Here is a 23,560-nt window from a genome sequence, read left to right as displayed (position 1 = left end):
AATAAGATGTCTGAAATAATTTTGCTTTCAATACAGCAGGTTTTCATGTTTTTAGTGCCGTAAAGTGTCGTATAATACAATTAATTTGAATGTACAAACTTACAAACAATATTTAACAATATTTAATTCACTAAAACATTAATTTTAACATCTACATATGCGACAGCAATTCCAAGAAACGGGCGTAATTCATTATGAACTTTTGACTACTCGGTCTAACATACTTAAATGCGCTCTTCTCAGCACCAGTAGTTAAACAAACCTCATTATTTTACACGTGCTTAAATGCTTTAGTTGTGCCAGCGTCTGCGCAACCAGGAACATAATAAGGTCTTGATTAACAGGAATATTCTCTTATTCCTCTGTTTCAACAACAAGCCTCTGTTTCACAGCGTCTTTATCAGTGACCTGACGTAAAGTTCTTATTTCTCCGTTCTGTAATCCCACTTCAAACAGCGCCATGTCTGTCGCTTTCAGCAGTTTATACGAGAGCCAGGCGTTCTGTCCAGAATCGGGATCAACAGCTATAACATTAGTGACAAGATAGCCAACATCTGCTGAACGAGGCACTACTTCATCCACAAGAGAGCCACCAGTGTGTACTAGGTAGAGTATCTGAGAAGGGTTGTCGTTTTGGACTGGGACATACATTTTCATAGTAGCTTTAGTTCTCATCGGTGGAAAGCCACCATCTCGAGCTATAAGCTCAGCTTTGCAGTCTTTCATTTTTTGTTTTGCAATCAAAAGACTGCACAGCATAAATAATACCGCTGTTAGAGTTAACATAGACGATGGAAGAAGAATTGAAAATAATGCCGGTGTTCAACTAATCGTCGATAAAGTAAGAAATACTGGTTGGAATCTCCGTTTGTGGGTTTAAATGAAAATATAGACAATACTGGAGTATTATTGTCTGCAATAAAAAATTGTATCTACTATGTTCAAAGTTGAGTGAATTAACAGGCACATCTATACTGTTACTTTAAGACTTAACCTATTGTTACCGGAGAGAAGCAGCGAGCCTGCGCCTGTAGCAGTTACTTTAATGTCCTACAGTATCTCTATTTACATAGAGAGAATACATTCTCCCTATCTAAAACTGTGGCTGCTGCCAGCATGTGACAGAACAATTAAGGACGATTATTTGGATTAATTAAAGAACTCACCTCGCTATTTCCGCGGAAACTAGGTCTTTTGCTTTAATAACACTGCAGTTATTGTTGTTCCGGTTGAGGAATCAGCAAGCACCGGACTTTTAAAAGACATTGCAGTCATTACTGGCTCATTGTCATTTACACCCCAAACCTCAATGATAACTTTACTTATGTTGTTGAGGCCCTTCAAAACTTTGCTTTCTTCGTCGATCTCATAATATCTGACCAGTGCTATCTTACCAGTGATTTTACCTACGTTGTACGTGAAACACAAACGCAACATCATATTAAAAGTTTAACAACGAATACATGAACAATCCATTCGATGCGGTCTCTGCGTTGCTTGCGACATGGAATACTGCATATTTAAATACATTTCCCATTGGCCCTTACCAATCATGGCTTCCTAATTATTCCATATCCATGAATTGGCTTCATTACTCTGCTCTCCTCCCCACTGAGAGCTGGTGTGTTGAGCGTTCTGGCGCACTATGGCTGCCGTCGCATCATCCAGGTGGATGCTGCACATTGGTGGTGGTGGAGGAGAGTCCCCATTACCTGTAAAGCGCTTTGAGTGGAGTGTCCAGAAAAGCGCTATATAAGTGTAAGCAATTATTATTATTATTGTTCTTAAAACAGAAAGTTCAAAATATTCTAATTTCACTAATACGTTAGATATGATTGGAATCCTTGGAATGTACTGTATTCAGAGTGATACGTAAGAACATGTGTACATTTTTACTGTATTTGTTTTATTATATAAAGGAAAGATATAATAAGTTACATTAATGTTACTAGCTCTGCATCTACTGTAAAACATTAAGACCTGGCCTACTGTGCATTTTGCCTTAGAACAATACGTACTAAAAGAATGATGAATTCATAAAGAAAATAATATTCACGGGTATATGCCTGAACTGAAGTCGATGGAACTTGACGCTAAAAGTTTCAAATTATTATGTCATACCAAATAAAAATAGACCATTTAAGCCATCGGATAACCGTATTAGAAAGAGTCATCACAGGAGGAATTTATACATATCTTGTTTTGAAAGCCAATTAAAATCAAACTTACTGTAAATTCAAACCGATTTGAAATAGTACAACTTTATAGAACTTTAAGTAAAAATATATTATTTCTACTTTAAAAAATTATTAACAACAATCCCTTATGAGAAAGCCATTGCTTGCTTGCAAGGGTGGGCCGATCTTTTTTCGGAGGTAAGTGATTTATAGCTGAACAACAAACTGAGAAGCCAGTCCATAGTAGGAAACACACAGACACAAACAAACAAAAACAAAAAAAACTAGGACGATTCTGAAACAGCATTGGAGACATGTCTTTGAATGTGGGAGGACACTGCTGACCCAAAGAAAATTTAATAGGACCTCAGGGAAAAAAGCACTTAAAAGCGAAAAATTCTGGAATCTAACTCAAAAACAAAGAGGCAGAGCAAAGTACTGTGCTGTCTTGCCTTTTGGAATAACATCATCAATATAAACATATTGTAAAGCTTTAGTTTAATCAATTAAATTAATTGCTGAAATTGGTAGATTTCCTGAATCTTTCAGGAACACTCACCTCTACTGAATCTGTGTCATCTATGAGATTCTTCTCCTTCTGCACATGAGGCAGAGTCGCTGACCCGCTGGCATCAGCGTTAAGAAGACTTTGGCTACATGGTCGGATGTACCTGTATTCACTTTTCCCAGAGTCTGTTGTCAGACATACTTCGTAATTGTACACGTGCTGTAGAGTTCCTGTAGCTCCAACGTCTGCGTAACGGGGAGGATAATATGCGCTTGGAATAACAGGGAGATTCCCATTGGATTGATAGAACAAACGAGATTGTCTCCATCTATAGATCTTCACTGATAACAGAACGATGATAGAAACAATGAAAAGAAAGGAAACTACAGCCAAAGACAAAACTAAATAAAAAGTCAGGTTGTCGTTGTAATCCTTGTCCTGTGTGAAGTCTCCGAATTCTGAGAGCACTTCAGGGAAGCTGTCCGCCACCGCCACGTTCACATTCACTGTCGCTGAACGAGAGGGCTGCCCGTTGTCTTCCACTACAACAACAAGCCTCTGTTTCACAGCGTCTTTATCAGTAACCTGACGTAAAGTTCTTATTTCTCCGTTCTGTAATCCCACTTCAAACAGCGCCCTGTCTGTCGCTTTCAGCAGTTTGTAGGAGAGCCAGGCGTTCTGCCCAGAATCAGCATCAACAGCAACGACTTTAGTGACAAGATAGCCAACATCTGCTGAACGAGGCACCATTTCAGCCACCAGAGAGCCATCAGTGTGGGCTGGGTAGAGAATCTGAGGAGCATTATCGTTCTGGTCTTGGACACAAATATTTACCGTAACTTTGGAGCTTAAAGGCGGAGAGCCTCCATCTTGTGCTTTTATACAAATTTGTAACTCCTTAATTTGTTCATAATCAAAAGAGCGCACAGTATAGACAACTCCGCTGTCTGAGTTAACAGAAATATAAGAGGATACCGGTGTTCCACTAATAAGCGTGTCTTCTAAAAGGTAGGATATTCGGGCATTCTGATTCCAATCAGAATCTTTAGCTTTTACAGAAAATACAGACAAACCTGGAGAGTTGTTTTCAGCTACATAAGCAGTATATGCAGACTGTTCAAATACAGGAGCATTGTCGTTCACATCTGTGACTTTCAGAGTTAAGATTTTACTGGTCGTAAGAGGTGGAGATCCTGAGTCTGTGGCAATTATTGTTATATTATATTCGGAAGTCGTTTCGCGGTCTAAAACTGCATCAGTTACCAAGGTGTAATAGTTAGTTAACGATGATGTTATTTTAAAAGGAAGATTGCGATTAATGGAACAACTGACCTGGCCGTTATCGCCAGAATCTAAATCTTTTACGTTGATTATAGCCACTGTAGTTCCAGGTGCTGAGTCCTCGGACACCGGACTAGAGAAGGACATGACAGTTATAACTGGAGCATTATCATTGACATCAATTACCTCCACTACAACTTTACTGGAATCCGCAAGACCGCCGGGGTCCGTTGCTTCTACATTTATTTCGTATTTCTTTACTTTTTCAAAATCTATCTGACCAACTAAGTAAACTGCACCAGTGTTTTCATCTAAATTAAATGTTTCTCTCACATGACCTTTCAGGTTGGAAAACGAATAAGTTACCTGCCCGTTTGAACCGGTATCTGCGTCACTTGCGTTAACCGTCGTAACTAAAGTATTTTTTAAGGCATTTTCTAAGACAGTAGCTTTGTACACTGACTGATTAAAGACAGGGGCATTGTCGTTTGTGTCTAGAACAATGACATCTATATTAACAGTGCCAGACCTTTGAGGATTTCCACCATCCATAGCAGTTAATGTTAACGAGAGCCTATCCTGCTTTTCCCTGTCCAAAGGCTTCTGAAGCACCATTTCCGCGTACTTGACACCATCCGGACGCGCATGTTGCTTCAAAACGAAAATATCAAGAGGAGATAAAATATAATTCTGAAGAGTGTTAATTCCTACATCAGGGTCCTCCGCGCTTCCCAATAAGAAACGCGCTCCTGGATCAACCGACTCGCTGATTTCTAATTTAATTTCTTTCTTTTGAAACGACGGTGCATTATCATTAATATCCAAGATTTCAACTGTTACACGATGCAGCTCCATTGGGTTTTCCAGAATCACCTCAAAACTAAAGGTGCATGGAGATATATCACCGCACAGTTGCTCTCGGTCTATCCTTTCTTTAACAACCAAAAGCCCTTTGTCTATCTTTAGCTCGGTATATTGAGTGCTGTCTTCAGTCACAATGCGAGCCCGGCCGGCTCTCAGTCTGTTCAGATCTATTCCCAGATCTTGTGCGATATTCCCTACTAACGAGCCTTTCTTCAATTCTTCTGGAATCGAGTACCTAATCTGTCCAGTAACTACCACGGATTTGCACAAACACACAATCAACAGCAGTACTTGCCATTTTAAGGTCCTGTAATTTTTTCTTTCCGCCAGTACAGATCGAGTAAATCCCATCGTTTCCAAACTGTTCACCCCGATCGATTTCAATTCAGGTCTTCAAGGATTTTGCCCATCATAAAGACATGATACGCAAAAACAACAAATGAATCAAAATGTTGGAGAGTGTTATAGATTGAATCTTCTTCATCCCAGAGCTGTAAAGCGAGTCTGCGCGTCTTTCTGTATCTGTCTCTCCAGTACAGCGCAATCATATGGGAGGTCCTGCTGGCTTGCTGCTTAGATAATATTGCTCCATTGATCAACAGCGGCACTTAGAGTACAAATAAAGTACAACAAATATTGAAGAAGCCGAATATGATTGTAAATTGAAATCAATGATTTTTGTATTCTAACGTAATGCAATTCCGCTTACCTCGTATTATGAAAATAAGCAAGGTATTATATGAAACATAAATGTCTGTTATAAAACTATCAACTTTAACTGTCAGTACAGAAAAGATTAGTAGAAAGACACGTCAAAAAGGATCTGCAAACATGAATGCACTATAAAGGCAAGGCTGAACATTTGGTCTTAGATAATATTAACATATATCAACCATGAAAATCTAAAGTATATAGTGGACACTTTTCACTGGACACTTTTCAGACTTTAGTAGTACTTAAAAAAATACTACATTTTATGTAGTAAAAATAAAGTTAATTTTATTTTTATTCAGTATCTTTTTGTGTTTGCATTGTATTAAAATCTCATTCTTTACACTTAATGTGACAGCTCAAACCTGAGTAGATACGATACCTGTCACAATAACAATTCTGCTAAGTTACAAATGTAAATTATAAAACATTTTTAAATGTCGCTCACTTGTAAGGTAGGATCAAAGCGATCTGTTAATGTGTTATGTTCTTTTTTTATATAATGCGGCAACGATTCCGATGAACTGGCATTATGAATTATGAATTATGAATAACTGTACACGTGCTGAAGAGTTCGTGTAGCTGCAGCTTCTGCATATAGGGAAGGATAATAAGCGCTCGCAAAAACAATTAAAATCCCATTTAATTAATAGAACAAACGCGATTGTCACCATCTGTGCAAATTCACTAAGAGCAGGACAACGACGGAGAATTATAAAGAGAAAGGAGACTACCGACAAAGACAAGACTAAATAAAATGTCACGTTGTCATTGTAATCCTTGTCCTGAGAGAAGTCTCCGAATTCCGAGAGCACTTCAGGGAAGCTGTCCGCCACCGCCACGTTCACATTCACTGTAGCTGAACGAGAGGGCTGCCCGTTGTCCTCCACTACAACAACAAGTCTCTGTTTCACAGCATCTTTATCAGCGACCTGACGTAAAACTCTTATTTCTCCGTTCTGTAATCCCACTTCAAACAGCGCCTTGTCTGTCGCTTTCAGCAGTTTATATGAGAGCCAGGCGTCCTGTCCAGAATCAGCATCAACAGCTACAACTTTAGTGACAAGATAGCCAACATGTTCTGCTCTTGGACATATATCTTTAAAGTAGCCATAGTGCTCAGTGGTGGACATCCACCATTTCGAGATAGAAAATTAAATCCCCAGTCTCTCATGTGTTCATAAGAAAAAAAGTCTGCACTGCATAAATAATAACACTGTCATAGTTAAAAGAGATGATGGAAGAAGTGGAAGTCTCATTCACCAATTAATCATCGATAGAGCAAGAAAAGTGAACCTTATGGTTGGTGTTCAAATACGTCGCTCTCAACGAAAATAGGGACAATCCTGGAGAGTTGTTCTCTATAACAAAAACATTAAATCTTCTATGTTCATGAATTATGGTAGCGTCATGCATATCTAATACTTTAAGGTTTAGTTTTTGCTGCAGGAGTGAGAGGGCTAGTATCCATTTGAAGCGATTATTGTAGTGTTCTATTCCGATAAACTCTATCTAAAATTGTATAGGCTACCAGACTGTGATAGAACGATTAAGGGCAATTTAACTTTAAAATGAAGATTTGGGTTAATGGAACAACTCACCTGAATCTAATCTATGTCTTTTACATTAATTATAGCTTTTGTATTGCCGGGTGAGGAATCACGGGATTTTTGAAAGACATTGCAGTTAAAATTGGTTCATTGTCATTTACATCGAAAACTTCAACGATAACTTCACTTGTGTTGTGGAGGCTTTTCAGAACTTTGCATTCTTCGTCGATCTCATAATATCTGACCTTTTCAAAATCATTCTAGATAAAACACACCGTTGACATTATCTTAAAGCTTTGTAAAAGAAAATATTAACAATCCAGTCGATAGGGTGTCTGCGTCGCTTGCGTTATGGATTATATGAAAGACCAACGGATTTCTGCTGTAATCAAATTGATCAACAGCGGCTCTGAGAGATCAAAACAGAAACCGCAAAACCTTGTCATTGCACACATACATTAGACAATATTGTATACGTCGGATTCTATTCCGACTGATACTAATTAACATTTAGAAATATTTAAAATATTTGTGTTATTATATAAAGGGCCTATTCAATAAACTATAAACGTAATGCTAACTCTGGATCTACGACCAAAAACAAGTATTTTTCTCTGCATTTTTTCTACACAACAATAGTAACTTAATTTAAAAAAATGAAGACTAAAATTCACGAGTATACAACTGAATTTCAGCCGACGAAGCTGAACACTAATCATATTTTTGTTTTTCAAATTATGTCATAGCAAATATAAATACACCATTTTAGACACCGGATAACCCTATTAGAAAAAGTCATCACAGCAGGACAGGCAGATACAGACTGGGAGAAATCTGAAACACAAAATGAAAGGTCTTTGGAATGTAGTACGAAACCAGGGCCCCACAGAAAATTCACGACGATACACTTGACGGAGGCAGGTGCAAAACTGAGGAAACGAATGGAGAGGCAGCACTAATTAACAACCTGTCCTGTCTTCCGGAATGACAACAACCACGGAAACATTAAAAACAATACTCTATCAATTAAGCTAATTGCTGAAATGACCAGTTTCGCCACTAAATGTTTCAGAGAACACTCACCTCTACTGAATCTGTGTCATCTATGAGATTCTTCTCCTTCTGCACACGAGGCAGAGTCGCTGACCCGCTGGCATCAGCGTTAAGAAGACTTTGGCTACATGGTCGGATGTATCTGTATTCGCTTTTCCCAGAGTCTGTTGTCAAACACACCTCGTAATTGTACACGTGCTGTAGAGTTCCTGTACCACCAACGTCAGCGTAACGGGGAGGATAATATGCGCTTGGAATAACAGGGAGAGTTACGTTGGATTGATAGAACAAACGAGATTGTCTCCATCTATAGATCTTCACTGATAACAGAACGATGATAGAAACAATGAAAAGAAAGGAAACTACAGCCAAAGACAAAACTAAATAAAAAGTCAGGTTGTCGTTGTAATCCTTGTCCTGTGTGAAGTCTCCGAATTCCGAGAGCACTTCAGGGAAGCTGTCCGCCACCGCCACGTTAACATTCACTGTAGCTGAACGAGAGGGCTGCCCGTTGTCCTCCACTACAACAACAAGCCCCTGTTTCACAGCATCTTTATCAGTGACCTGACGTGAAGTTCTTATTTCTCCGTTCTGTAATCCCACTTCAAACAGCGCCCTGTCTGTCGCTTTCAGTAGTTTGTAGGAGAGCCAGGCGTTCTGTCCAGAGTCAGCATCAACTGCTACGACTTTAGTGACAAGATAGCCAACATCTGCTGAACGAGGCACCATTTCAGCCACCAGAGAGCCATCAGTGTGGACTGGATACAAAATCTGAGGAGCATTGTCGTTCTGGTCTTGGACAAAAATGCTCACCGTAACTTTGGAGCTTAAAGGCGGAGAGCCTCCATCTTGTGCTTTCACGAGGATTTGTAACTCCTTAATTTGTTCATAATCAAAGGAGCGCACAGTATAGACAACTCCGCTGTCAGAGTTTACAGAAATATAAGAGGATACCGGTGTTCCTCTAATAAGTGTGTCTTCTAAAAGGTAGGATATTCGGGCATTCTGATTCCAATCGGAATCTTTAGCTTTTACAGAAAATACAGACAAACCTGGAGAGTTGTTTTCAGCAACATAAGCTGTATATGCAGACTGTTCAAATACAGGAGCATTGTCGTTCACATCTGAGACTTTCAGAGTTAAGATTTTACTGGTCGTAAGAGGGGGAGATCCTAAATCTGTGGCAATTATTGTTATATTATATTCGGAAGTCGTTTCGCGGTCTAAAACTGCATCAGTTACCAAGGTGTAATAGTTAGTTAACGATGATGTTATTTTAAAAGGAAGATTGCGATTAATGGAACAACTGACCTGGCCGTTCTCGCCAGAATCTAAATCTTTTACGTTGATTATAGCCACTGTAGTTCCAGGTGCTGAGTCCTCGGACACCGGACTAGAGAAGGACATGACAGTTATAACTGGAGCATTATCATTGACATCAATTACCTCCACTACAACTTTACTGGAATCCCCAAGACCGCCGTGGTCTTTTGCTTCTACATTTATTTCATATTTCTTTGCTTTCTCAAAATCTATCTGACCAACTAAGTAAACTGCACCAGTGTTTTCATCTAAATTAAATGTTTCTCTCACATGACCTTTCAGGTTGGAAAACGAATAAGTTACCTGCCCGTTTGAACCGGTATCTGCGTCACTTGCGTTAACCGTTGTTATTAAAGTATTTTTTAAGGCATTTTCAAAGACAATCGCTTTGTACACTGACTGATTAAAGACAGGGGCGTTGTCGTTTGCATCTAGAACAATGACATCTATTTTAACAGTACCAGACCTTTGAGGATTTCCACCATCCATAGCAGTTAATGTTAAAGAGAGCCTATCCTGCTTTTCCCTGTCCAAAGACTTCTGAAGCACCATTTCCGCGTACTTGACACCATCCGGACGCGCATGTTGCTTCAAAACGAAATTATCAAGAGGAGATAAAATATAATTCTGAAGAGTGTTAACTCCTACATCAGGGTCTTCCGCGCTCCCCAATACGAAGCGCGCTCCTGGAACAGCTGACTCGCTGATTTCTAATTTAATTTCATTCGTTTGAAATGTCGGGAAATTATCATTAATATCCAAAATTTCAACTGTTACACGATGCAGCTCCATTGGGTTCTCCAGAATCACCTCAAAACTAAAGCTACATGGAGATATTTCACCGCACAGTTGCTCTCGGTCTATCCTTTCTTTAACAACCAAAAGCCCTTTGTCTGTCTTTAGCTCGGTATATTGAGTGCTGTCTTCACTCACAATGCGAGCCCGGCCGGCTCTCAGTCTATTCAGATCTATTCCCAGGTCTTGTGCGATATTCCCTACTAACGAGCCTTTCTTCAATTCTTCTGGAATCGAGTACCTAATCTGTCCAGTAACTACCACGGATTTGCACAAACACACAATCAACAGCAGTACTTGCCATTTTAAGGTCCTGCATTTTTTCATTTCCGCCAGTGCAGATCGAGTAAATCCCATCGTTTCCAAACTCTTTACCCCGATCGATTTCAATTCAGTCTTCAATGGTTTTACCCATCACTCAGATAGGATACGGAAATAGAATAAATGCATGAAAATGTAGGAGATTTTTATAGACTGAATCTGTTTCGGGCCAGAGCTGTAAAGCGAGTCTGCGCGTCTTTCTGTATCTGTCTCTCTAGTACAGCGCAATAATATGGGAGGTCCTGCTGGCTTTCTGCTTAGATAATATTGCTCCATTGATCAACAGCGGCACTTAGAGTACAAATAAAGAACAGCTGAAACATGAATATGCCAAAAATGGTTTTAAGATTGTGATTTCAATTCCGATGAACTTGTATTGTCAACAGAAATAGGGTTTTCTTATGTAATATGTGTCTTTTCTAAAACAATGACATTAAATTGTCAGTACAGAAAGATTACTACAAAGTCACCACACTTCATTAAGTATCTGCAAACCTTATAGCATTGTTAAAGCAAGGCTGAACAATAGATCTTAAATCACATTTACATGGTTTTAACAGTCATGAAAATTTTGTAGTAAATTATAAACACTTTCCCTGCTCAAGTGTTAAAAATAAAAAGTTTAAGATAATTAATTCAACATCTTTTGTTGTCTCCAGTGCAGTAAAGTCTCATACAATACATTTAATCAAACAGCAGTAAAACATCCCAAGTAGACATGACATCTGCCTCTATTTCCAGAATTGGTAGTTAAAGACACCTCGTAATTGTACAGGTTATTTTTGTATGTTTATGTAAGGGGGAAGAGGAATATGGCTTTGGGATAACAGAAAGATTCCCATTGGATTTATAGAACAAATGAGAGTGTTTGCAACATCAGATCTTCACTGACAACTTAACAATGATAGAAACAATAAAAAGAAAGCCACCAGTGTGTATTGGGTTGAGTATCTGGATATTGTCATTCTGGTCTTGTACATATGTCTTTATAGTAGTCTTAGTGGTCAGTAATTGGTTGTAATAAGTAAGTCTGTGTTCCTTAAATAACACCACTGTCAGAGCTAATAGAGAGGATGGAAGAAGTGGAAGTCTCATTCATCAAATTCTCTGCAATAAACAATATCACCAGTCTGGATGGAACCTAAATCTGTGGCTATCATTGAAAATAAGGACATCCTGGAGAATAGTTCTCTTTAACAAAAGTATTTTACCTACTAAATTCAAAAATAGGGCATTGTCATTTGTATGTGATAATATATCATTTCAGTTTTTGCTGCTGGAGAAGGCCAGTGAGTCTGCGTCTGCAGTAATTAACATAATATTGTATTCTTATACAGCCTGTCTATCTAAAACTTAGGAGTTACAAGCATCTAATAATGACGTAAGGAAAATTTTTGTTCTAAAAGATAGATTTGGGTTAACTGAACAGCTCGCCTGACCATTGTCCCCTGACTCTAAGTCTTTTACATTAATTATAGCTATTGTAGTTCACATTAAGGGGTTAAGGTGTCCTCGGACAGCAGACTTTTTGTCAGCTTAAGTAGAAAAGAAATATAGACCCTGTGCAGGGGCTCAAAGAGAAAACCTTAGGAGGAGCCGCAAAAGACAAATTTATGGCAAAAGGACCTAAATACAAAGCCAAGAATCCAAAAACCAACCAAATAAAGCAAGCGACAAGTCTGCACCGGGCAAAAGCAGTTAATACCGAGAGTAACCAATCTGAACCACAAGGCCAGGGAACGAGCACAAAGTCAGGCAGCGAGCAATTGCAGGGAGAGAAAAGAGGAGAACAGAACACACATTAAGAGCTCCAGGACAGAATCTGCAATCATGAGTGAGGACATGAGAAAGAGGAGAACTAAGATAGTGCCGGGAGTGAAAGGTGATAGGAAAACTAGTTGCGGCATGAGCATTCGTTTGACTCAGTGTGCGTGGGAATGTGAGGGCATGGAATGCGCAACACTTTTAAAAGACATTTCATTCATTACTGTTGCTTCCACTGTATGTCAATGTCATTATGTCTGATCTTTTCAAATCTATTGGATTCAGTACTGAAATCTCAACAGTAATTTCATCAAGGTGAAAAGCCCTTACTTCACTTTTAAGGTGTGAAAGCAAATATACAGTATTAACAATTCATTCAATCCAGTGTTTGCATTTATTGCTGTGACAAAAGTCACTTTCAATTAATTTTCATAAAGAAATGCTTTGTACACAGACTGATTAAATACAGGACCATTGACATTCTCATGCAGAACAACAACATGTATTGCAACTGTGCCAAACCTCTGTGGACACCCACTATCAACAGCTGTTGGTAAGAAAGTTCTGTCTCCATTTCCCTGTCTAGAGGTTTCTCAAGTAGATATAGAAATCAAGTACCACATGGCCCATCCAATTGGCTGACCTCACACTGATAACCACCCATTCAGTGGTCTGATTGCAAGCACATCAACTGAAAATCTCATCAAAAATACCTCATAATTCCATTGGCTTTTCAAGAATAACATTGAAACTAAAGCTACACAGGGATATTTGGCTGCACGTTTTCTATCACTTTATTCTTTCTTTAACAACCAAAAGCTTTCAATGCAAATATTCAAAACCAACCATAATAATAATAATTTATATAATAATTATTTAAGTTGTAATGTTTGTCTCTTGTTATATTGCATAAAACAGACCGAGTTTTTCTATATGCAACAGTCAACCTGCTCCTCAATAGCGGATATTCTCAATACAAACAGTAGAGTTCTGAGAATCAGATCCCAAGACCATAAGCTGTCACTTGTTTTCTCTGTCACAGAAAGTCGCTGTCCAGCGATATGGTGCTGAATGAGTCACAGTCGTAATACCACTGGTGTTCTGTACTTGAAATCATGACATACAAAAATTGAAATAATGCAAAGTTATTCTTTAACTACATTACAATTGGGTGATAATGATGATGATGTTGATAATTTTGTTTGCAATTTGTTAAAATATTTAATTTCTGATAGACAATAATCTGTGCTAGAACGAGAGTCTAGCTAAACGTGCGGTAGACATTAGCTAATGAAATCTCGGCTAAATGCATTAATTCTCACCTCTGCCGTTCCGTCAGCATCTTCTTTTACACAGTTCTCCCTTTGCACGTGCGGTATCGTCTCTGAATCACTGACTTCGACGTTCACAAGAGTTTGACTAACGGGTCTGATGTATCTGTATTCACTTTTCCCAGAGTCTGTTGTCAAGCACACCTCGTAATTGTACACGTGCTGCAGAGTTCCTGTGGCCCCAGCATCTGCGTAACGGGGAGGATAATATGCGCTTGGAATAACAGGGAGATTCCCTTTGGATTCATAGAACAAACGAGATTGTCGCCATCTATAGAACTTCGCTGACAAAATAACTATGATACATGAAATAAAAAGAAAAGAAACTATAGCTAAAGACACAACTAAATAAAAAGTCAGGTTGTCACTGTAATCCTTGTCCTGAGAGAAGTCTCCGAATTCCGAGAGCACTTCAGGGAAGCTGTCCGCCACCGCCACGTTCACATTCACTGTAGCTGAACGGGAGGGCTGCCCGTTGTCCTCCACTACAACAACAAGCCTCTGTTTCACAGCATCTTTATCAGTAACTTGACGTAAAGTTCTTATTTCTCCGTTCTGTAATCCCACTTCAAACAGCGTCCTGTCTGTCGCTTTCAGCAGTTTATATGAGAGCCAGGCGTTCTGTCCAGAGTCAGCATCAACAGCTACAACTTTAGTGACAAGATAGCCAGCATCTGCTGAACGAGGCACCATTTCAGCCACCAAAGAACTTTCAGAATATACTGGATAGAGAATCTGCGGAATGTTGTCGTTTTGGTCTTGGATAAAAATATTAACAGTGACGACGCTACTTAGGGGTGGGGAACCGCCATCTTGAGCTTTAACAACAACTTGACAATCCCTGATCTGTTCATAGTCAAAGTGACGCAAAGCGTAGATCACACCTGTCTCCGAATTAATAGATAGGAAAGAAGTTAAAGTCGCCCCGTCAACTCGACCTTCTTCAAGAACATAGGTGATATGAGCATTCTGGTTACAGTCTGCATCTTCCGCGTGTACTGTAACTATTGAAACGCCGGGGGAATTATTCTCAGCAACATATGCTGTGTAAATTGTTTCACTAAATTTGGGTGGATTATCATTAACATCGGCCACGTTCAGCACAAGTGTTTTCTTGCTGGTTAGAGGCGGGGACCCTTCATCACTAGCAGTAACAGTTATATTATATTCAGATAACGTCTCCCTGTCCAGAGGCCCGTCGGTGAGAAGAGTGTAATAGTTTTTTAAAGAGGCCTTAATCGTAAAAGGGATGTTTTGGTTGATTTTACAGTTAACTTTCCCATATTGTCCAGAATCTAAATCTTTTACGTTTATAATGGCTACGGTAGTACCAGCTAATGAATCTTCTGAAATTAGACTCGTGAACGATGTTAAGGTAATTAAAGGAAAATTATCATTTACATCAATTATTTCTATTACTACCTTTGTGGAATCTGTATACCCACCTTGATCTTTTGCTTGGATGTCTAGCTCATAGTGCTTTTCTTTTTCATAATCTAAATGTCCTGTAAGTCTAATTTCTCCTGTTTTTTCGTTCAGATTAAAAAGGTCTGCAACGCTATCTGCAATTTGTGTATAAACGTATGTAACTTGCCCATTTAATCCTTTATCTGCATCAGTAGCACTGACTGTTGTCACTACGGTATCTTTTAATGCATTTTCCGCGACGGCCGCTTTATAAACTGACTGGCTGAAAATAGGATAGTTATCGTTTGCATCTAAAATATTAATGTTTATTATTACTGTACCAGACCTCTTTGGGTCCCCGCCATCGACAGCAGTTAATAATAAAGACATCTCATCTTGTTTCTCTCGATCTAGAGGTGTACGTAACACCATGTCTACATATTTACTGCCATCAGGACGACTGTGCATCTTTAAATCAAAGTTTTCGGTAGGTTTTAAATAGTAACTCTGGAGGCTATTAAGGCCTATGTCAGGATCCACCGCGCGGTCTAATAAAAACCGAGAACCAGGCAGAGCTGACTCGATAATGTCTAGTTTAATTTTCTTTCTGGGAAACGAAGGGGCATTGTCATTAATATCTAGAATTTCTACAGTTACACTATGCAATTGCATCGGATTTTCGAGGATAATTTCAAAGCTAAAACTGCACTGAGTGGTTTGCCCGCACATCTCTTCCCTGTCTATTCTTTCCTTAACAATCAGTATCCCCTTGTCTGTGTTCAGCTCAAAGAACCGACCACTGTCGCCGTTAACGATACGAGCTCTGGCGGATTTAATTATTTTAGCATCTATTCCTAAATCCTGTGCGATATTTCCAACAAACGACCCTTTCATCATTTCTTCTGGAATGGAATATCGGATTTGTGCAGACACTTCCACTGAAAATAGCAAACAAACAAAGATGCGGTGTACTTGCCATTTCACAGAAGAGGTGAGGTTTATCATTGCAAATGCAGCACGTTCAAATCCACAATTTACCAAGAGTATTACTGTAATCAAAGTGGATAACAGATACCCTAAATGCCCAAGTTAAATCACAGTAAATTCCCTTCCGTTATGAGGAAACTGAAATTTCCAATTCAAAGAGGTTTGCGTTTCTGTTCTATAATCCAAGCACTGTAAAACAGACTGCTCTCCGTCCTTGCCTCTGAAATACGGCGCAAGAATATGGGAGGTCCTACTAAAAGTGTATTACCACAATGTCACCTCCTTGATGAACAGCGGCACTTTGCGTTCAGGTCGTGAACTACTCATACCAGAAATGCCAAAGGAAACTCTGTTAGCCTACTTATTTTAAAGTGTTCCTTTCAAACAAAGCCTAAGAATAAAGAAAAAAAATATTTTACAAGAGCTTTGAGGATATAGATTGCACTGCATAATTATTTACTGTATACTTATGAATGGAAAACGGTAATACTGAGCCATAAAATAAAATAAACTGATGCAAAGAGAATGAAAGCCTAAAATTAACATTTTATGTTTTATAACACTAAGATATGCTTATAGAGAGTGAAGTGACGGTAGGTATTATTTAAGCAATTTACACGTTTAAAGTTACAATTGTGTTGAATCTAAAAAATGGGGCTTTAAAAAACTAAAATCAACAATCCCTTTCCTGGTGCAAAAGTCCTGTTAAACAGTATATCACAAAGAAATGCTAATGATTTAGTAGAGATAAAACTGTAGGCCAAGGGATACGGCATATGTTTTTCTGTTTTTCAGAATAAATACAATTCATCAGAATATCGATGTGTCAGTGAAAGTCAAGTTATCTATGATTTTTTATAATTCAATTAATATTCAGTTCATATACAGGTAAGACGCGCTGATGAACTACAACCAGTGCAAATCAGCCGTGCTTAGTTGTTTTCTTTGACTTAAAATACACGGAGGAGAATAAGAAGACTAAATTAGATCAACACGCCCAATAATTCATATCATACATCCCAAGATAAAGATTTAGGCACTGAGCTTAATCACCATTTTTTCCCCCACAAATGCTGCCATCAATGCTACTTTCCATCATACTTCGCCAACTGGAAGATCACTAAAACACCAAAACCATTTTTCAATGTGCAAGTACACACATACCGGATTAAGAATGGATTAAGCATAAAATATTACCTTATATATATTAATATATTATGTTGCATTCAGTTAATGTACTGATCACTTTTCTTAATAAGAAAAAGACGTTTCGTATACGAAGAGGACTGACATCACAAAGCATCGCGAAATTCAACTGCTATTACAGTATATAAAACTTAAAACACTCACTGACTTAACTGACTGACACATTTATTTAATTTTAATGTTACAATAATCTGTTTATATCTATAGAAGGAAAATGAAAATCTAAAATAAAACTTGGTAGGCACGGAGCAATCAAAACTCTCACCTCTGACGTCTCGTCAACGTCTTCCATTAAACTCTTCTCCTTTTCAACGTGCGGCATTGTCCCTGTTTCGTTGGGATAAACGTTCACAAGAGTTTGACTAACGGGTCGGATGTATCTGTATTCACTTTTCCCAGAGTCTGTTGTCAAACACACCTCGTAATTGTACACGTGCTGCAGAGTTCCTGTGCCACCAACGTCTGCGTAACGGGGAGGATAATATGCGCTTGGAATAACGGGGAGAGTTACGTTGGATTTATAAAGAAAGCGAGATTGTCTCCATCTGTAGAATTTAAGTGAAATAATGACTATTATTGAGGCCATAAAAAGAAATGAAACTAAACTCAAAGACAAGATTAAATAAAAAGTCAGGTTGTCATTGTAATCCTTGTCATGTGAGAAGTCACCGAATTCCGAGAGCACTTCAGGGAAGCTGTCGGCCACCGCCACGTTTACATTCACTGTCGCTGAACGAGAGGGCTGCCCGTTGTCCTCCACTACAACAACAAGCCTCTGTTTCACAGCGTCTTTATCAGTGACCTGACGTAAAGTTCTTATTTCTCCGTTCTGTAATCCCACTTCAAACAGCGCCCTGTCTGTGGCTTTCAGCAGTTTATATGAGAGCCAGGCGTTTTGCCCAGAGTCAGCATCAACAGCTACAACTTTAGTGACAAGATAGCCAACATCTGCTGAACGAGGCACCATTTCAGCCACCAGAGAACCATCAGTGTGGACTGGATAAAGAATCTGAGGAGAGTTGTCATTTTGGTCTTGGATAAAAATATTTACAGCAGCCTTACTGATCAGTGGTGGTGAACCACCATCTCGAGCTATAACCTTAATTTCAATGGATTTTATTTGTTCATAATCGAAAGAGCGCACAGTATATACAACTCCGCTTTCAGAGTTCACTGAGATAAGCGAAGCCACCGGGGTCCCATTGATGAGCTCGTCTTCGAGTAAGTAAGAAATGCGTGCGTTCTTGTTCCAGTCCGCGTCCTTGGCTTTTAAAGACAAGACAGAAAATCCCGGAGTGTTGTTCTCCACGATAAAGGCAGAATATGAACCCTGATCAAACACAGGAGCATTGTCGTTAACATCTGAAATCTTTAGTGTCAGTGTTGTGTAACTGGATAGAGGTGGCGTGCCTTCGTCTGTAGCAGTAATTGTAATATTATATTCCGAAACCTGTTCTCTATCTAAAGTGCCATCGGTAATGAGAGTGTAATAGTTTTTTATTGATGATTTTATTTTGAAAAGAGTCGTATTTGTGGCCGTGCATCGAACTTGTCCATTTATTCCAGAGTCCAAGTCCTGTACGTTAAAAATTGCTACAGTAGTCCCAGAAACTGAGTCTTCTGAAACAGGATTAGAAAAAGACATTACAGTAATGACTGGGATGTTGTCATTAACATCGATAATTTCAATGAGTACTTTAGTCGTGTCACTGAGCCCTCCGTAATCTTTTGCTTCTACATTTATTTTATAGTTTGTCGTCATTTCAAAATCCAATTCTCCCGCAACTGTAATTTTACCAGTCTGCTCGTCCAATTCAAAAAGTTTTTCAACTGTATTAGACAAATGGGAGAATGAATAGGTTATATCTCCATATGATCCAGTATCTAAATCACTTGCATTTACTTTTGAAACCAGGGTGCCTTTTAAAGAATTCTCACGAACAGATGCTTTGTAAACCGACTGACTGAACACCGGAGCATTGTCGTTTGCATCTAAAACCATTACGTGTATTTTAACAGTGCTTGACTTCCGCGGAGTTCCGCCATCTACAGCTGTTAAAACTAAATTAAGTTCAGGTTGTTTCTCCCGATCTAATGGAGCCTGAAGCACCATCTCTGCATACTTGCTACCGTCAGGGCTAGTATGTTGTTTCAAAATTAAATTTTCAGAAGGGCTTAAGATGTAGCTTTGAAGAGCGTTAACTCCCACATCCGCGTCCTCCGCACTCCCCAAGTAGAAACGAGCTCCAGGCGCGGCTGACTCGCTGATTTCTATTTTAATTTCATTCTTTGAAAAAGTGGGGGCATTGTCGTTAACATCCAAAATTTCTACGATAATGTGGTGTAATTCCATAGGATTTTCAATAATGAGCTCGAAGCTGATTGTGCAGGGAGAATTTTGCCCACAAAGCTGCTCCCTGTCTATCCTCTTCTTTACAACCAATACGCCTTTTTCCAGGTTTAGCTCAATATGCTCCCCAGATTTGGCTGTGACTATACGAGCCTTACCACTAACGAGTCTTTTTACATCTGTTCCTAAATCGTTTACGATATCACCAACAAACGAACCCGGTTTCATTTCTTCTGGGATAGAATAACGAATCTGGCCATGAAGTCCTCCTACAACACATACACAAAGGATGAAGAGCTGTACTTGCCGTCTCATTGTCCTCGTCGTTTCTTTTCTCGCTAGTAATCCCGACAAATCTTACCATTTGAAAAACAGATTATTTTAAACTGAATTTCAAGACACCCAATTTTAGAAGGCCACACAGATAAAACAAAAACACAAAATGCAGTATTCGCGAAAGCGGTTTTGTATTCCAAGGACGCTGTGCAGTGTGAACTGCTCTCTCTGTCGGTGTCTGTGCTACAGCGCAATAAAATGGGAGGTTCGTTTTATTTTTGCTTTATTGATCAACAGCGGCACTTAGAGCCCATATAAAGAACAGTAAAATTATTCTTTGGAGGCTCAATAAGTTAAATTTACTCTTCTCCACACTTCTGGTGACAATGGTTGTCATACAAAATGAATGAAGACTAAGCCGACTGTTTAAAATAAGCTGCATCTCGAAATAAAGGAAATTCACCTTTATTATTTTTCCCTGCGTGACTTTATGATTGGGCTGTATTAATTTGTTCTGAGCTTATTGTCATTAAAATAAGAGAAAACGAATGGAAGAAAGTACTAATTGGAAAGCTTAGCATTGCAAATAAGATATTACAAGTGAATCTTTCCAAAATGTGACATTTCTTAAAAATAATGATGTTATAAATGCACTATAAAGGTATTATTGCAATACATATTTGCATTCTTCCGCAGCACACAACCGCGCCTCCTACGTTTTCCCTCTGTAATCTAAGAATCTTCAAATGAATGTTTTCATGAATATATTCCTATGTAATATAACGTTTGTATTTACCAGCAAAAAAAGCTGCAACTCATTGTTGATTGAAAGTGTTAAACAAACTGGCAGCGAAATAGTTAAAGGCTTTAACTGATATGAGACCTTCAGAATTTAAAACACACAATATATTAAAAGTAGGGACTTAGGACAAAATCTACAGCATGTAAATAAACTTACCTCTACTGATAGCTCAGCATTCCCAACTGCAGCTTTCTCCTGCGCTTTAGGCATTGTATCCGTGCCACTTGCATCAATACCCACGAGATTTTGGCTAACTGGTCTGATATATCTGCTTTCACTTTTACGAGAGTCAGAAGTCAAACACACCTCATAATTGTACACCTGTCGTAGAGTTCCAGTTTCACCAACGTCTGCGTAACAGGGTGGAAAATACGCACTTGGAAGGACAGGGCCATTCTCGTTGTACTTAAGGAAAAAACGACTTTGTCTCCTTCTGTAGAATTTCAATGCCAAAAGGATTACAATTGAGATGATAAAAAGAAAAGACACAACAGCCAGAGCCAAGACTAAATAAAACGTCAAGTTCCCATTACTATCCTGAGAGAAGTCAGTGAATTCCGAGAGCACTTCAGGGAAGCTGTCCGCCACCGCCACGTTCACATTCACTGTAGCTGAACGAGAGGGCTGCCCGTTGTCCTCCACTACAACAACAAGCCTCTGTTTCACAGCGTCTTTATCAGTAACCTGACGTAAAGTTCTTATTTCTCCGTTCTGTAATCCCACTTCAAACAGCGCCCTGTCTGTGGCTTTCAGTAGTTTATATGAGAGCCAGGCGTTTTGCCCAGAGTCAACATCAACAGCTACAACTTTAGTGACAAGATAGCCAACATCTGCTGAACGAGGCACCATTTCAGCCACCAGAGACCCATCAGTGTGGACTGGATAGAGAATTTGAGGAGCGTTGTCGTTCTGATCCAAAACAAATATTTTTACAGTCACCTTGTTGCTAAGGGGTGGAGAGCCCCCGTCCTGGGCTTTTACTTGTATGTGAAACTCTTTAATTTGTTCATAATCAAATGAACGAACAGCGTATATGGCACCACTTTCTGAATTAACAGAAATATAGGATGATAAGGGGACCCCATCCAAATTAGATTCTACCAACAGGTAGGAGACACGAGCATTCTGATTCCAGTCAGAATCTTTGGCCTGTAAAGAAAATACGGACAATCCGGGAGAATTGTTTTCCATCACGCTGGCTGAATACGTGCTCTGATCGAAAACAGGAGCATTGTCATTCACGTCGGAAATTTTAAGAGAGATCATTTTACTACTTGAAAGCGGGGGTGAACCTTCGTCGACAGCTGTAAAGGTTATATTATATTCTGCATCTCGCTCCCTGTCTAATGGACCGTCAGTCAGTAACGTGTAGTAATTTTTTAAAGACGATCTGATTTTAAAAGGAATTTTTTCATTAACTGAGCAATTGACTTTTCCATTTTTCCCAGAATCCAAGTCCTTGACATTAACAATCGCGACTGTGGTACCGCTTTCCGAATCTTCTGAAATCGTGCTGGAGAATGAGGTTAAGGTTATTACAGGAACGTTATCATTGACGTCGATAACCTCAATAATCACTTTGGTTGAGTCCATGTGTCCACCGTAATCCTTGGCTTGCACGTTCAGTTCATAATTTCTACTTTTTTCGTAGTCAATGTTCCCAATCACAACAATTTCACCGGTGTTTTCATTTAAAGCAAAGAGATTTGCGACATCGTCTGCAATACCACTGAAAGAGTAAGTTACTTGCCTATTAACTCCTTCATCATTATCAGTCGCGCTTACTTTCGTCACTAAAGTTCCTTTCATTGAATTTTCAATTACTTCAGCCTTGTACATTACTTGTGTGAAGACGGGAGCATTGTCGTTTGCATCCAGCACTATTATGTGTATTTTGAGAGTTGCGGACCTCTGGGGTTCCCCACCATCAACAGCAGTTAAAGTTAAAAATAGATTATCTTCCTTCTCTCTGTCTAGGGGAACCTGCAGAAAAACCTCTGCAGATTTGCTACCATCAGGCCGAACTTGTACTTTTAGGTTAAATTTATCTGCCGGATTTAAAAAATAGCTATGGAGTGTGTTTACGCCGACATCGGGATCCGTCGCACTCTCCAGCAGTATGCGAGTCCCTGGCAGAGCTGACTCGATGATTTCTAGTTTAATTTCTTTTTCACTAAATGCAGGAGCGTTGTCATTAACATCCAATATTTCCACCACGACACTGTGCAATTCCATCGGATGTGAAATAATTACTTCAAAGCTTAAGATGCAGGGTGATATTTGCCCACATATTTCTTCTCTGTCTATCCTTTCGTTCACAACAAGTATCCCTTTGTCCATATTTAGCTCTAGATATGCGCTATTATCACCACTGACAATTCGAGCCCCGCCAGATTTCATTCTTTTGAGATCTATTCCTAAATCATTTGCTATATTACCCACAAACGACCCTTTCCTCATTTCTTCTGGGATTGAATAACGAATTTCTCCAAGAACCATTCCGACGAACCACAGAACAATAAAAATGTGTACTTGCCGTTTCGTGAAAGAGCTTGCCTTTGCAGAAGAAATTTTCGCACGCCCAGTTATAGAAATCCACATAGTAAACAATGGAATATAAACACAAACGCTGTTCCAATGTATTTGAGAAATCAGATCTTTACATTAAGCCCGTCTCCCTATCCGATTAGATAAAAATATAATCGTCACCGGCGGTCCGATTCTTTTCCAAGCGCAGATGAATGTGATGTCTCTCTCTTACACCGCATAAGCATGGGAGGTCTGTAGTGTATTATTTTGGCAACTCTGCCTTCTTGATCAACAGCGGCACTTAGAGCTCAAATAAAGAAAGTGC

At 39.1% G+C, this 23,560-nt stretch overlaps 3 protein-coding genes and 2 pseudogenes across 4 annotated transcripts in view; all 5 read right to left on the bottom strand.

Moving 5' to 3' along the window:
* The window catches only part of LOC148821226 (protocadherin gamma-C5-like), a 173,175-nt gene that overhangs the window by 98,555 nt on the left and 51,060 nt on the right, over positions 1–23,560 (bottom strand). The window lies entirely within an intron of this gene.
* Positions 355–10,589, bottom strand: LOC148821237 (protocadherin gamma-A11-like). The gene is made up of 7 exons (XM_088932347.1): positions 8,175–10,589; positions 6,276–6,566; positions 4,496–4,617; positions 4,018–4,099; positions 3,154–3,495; positions 2,737–2,775; positions 355–501 (listed from the first exon to the last, which is right to left on the bottom strand). The coding sequence occupies exons 1-7, from the start codon at positions 10,587–10,589 to the stop codon at positions 355–357; spliced, it is 3,438 nt and encodes a 1,145-aa protein (XP_088788473.1).
* Positions 13,631–16,090, bottom strand: LOC148821236 (protocadherin gamma-A4-like). Its single transcript, XM_088932346.1, has 2 exons — positions 15,738–16,090; positions 13,631–14,450 (listed from the first exon to the last, which is right to left on the bottom strand). The coding sequence occupies exons 1-2, from the start codon at positions 16,088–16,090 to the stop codon at positions 13,631–13,633; spliced, it is 1,173 nt and encodes a 390-aa protein (XP_088788472.1).
* LOC148821235 (protocadherin gamma-A11 pseudogene) lies at positions 16,434–19,943 on the bottom strand (annotated as a pseudogene).
* Positions 20,092–23,451, bottom strand: LOC148821234 (protocadherin gamma-A11 pseudogene; annotated as a pseudogene). The gene has a single exon (XR_016094114.1). The product of XR_016094114.1 is annotated as a protocadherin gamma-A11 pseudogene (transcript).

Source organism: Atractosteus spatula, chromosome 14 (genome assembly GCF_055471065.1).
Source record: "Atractosteus spatula isolate fAtrSpa1 chromosome 14, fAtrSpa1.hap1, whole genome shotgun sequence".
NCBI lineage: Eukaryota > Metazoa > Chordata > Actinopteri > Semionotiformes > Lepisosteidae > Atractosteus > Atractosteus spatula.
This window is presented reverse-complemented; position numbering and strand designations above follow the sequence as displayed.

Coding starts and splice junctions, on each gene's coding strand:
- LOC148821237 (XM_088932347.1), bottom strand. CDS start 10,589: ATGAAAAAATGCAGGACCTTAAAATGGCAAGTACTGCTGTTGATTGTG. Junction 6,567..8,174: donor ATGACACAGATTCAGTAGAG/GTGAGTGTTCTC, acceptor GATTCTGGACAG/GACGCCTGGCTCTCATATAA. Junction 502..2,736: donor ATGACACAGATTCAGTAGAG/GTGAGTGTTCCT, acceptor GATTCTGGACAG/AACGCCTGGCTCTCGTATAA.
- LOC148821236 (XM_088932346.1), bottom strand. CDS start 16,090: ATGATAAACCTCACCTCTTCTGTGAAATGGCAAGTACACCGCATCTTT. Junction 14,451..15,737: donor ATGCAATTGCATAGTGTAAC/TGTAGAAATTCT, acceptor CGTCACTGTTAA/TATTTTTATCCAAGACCAAA.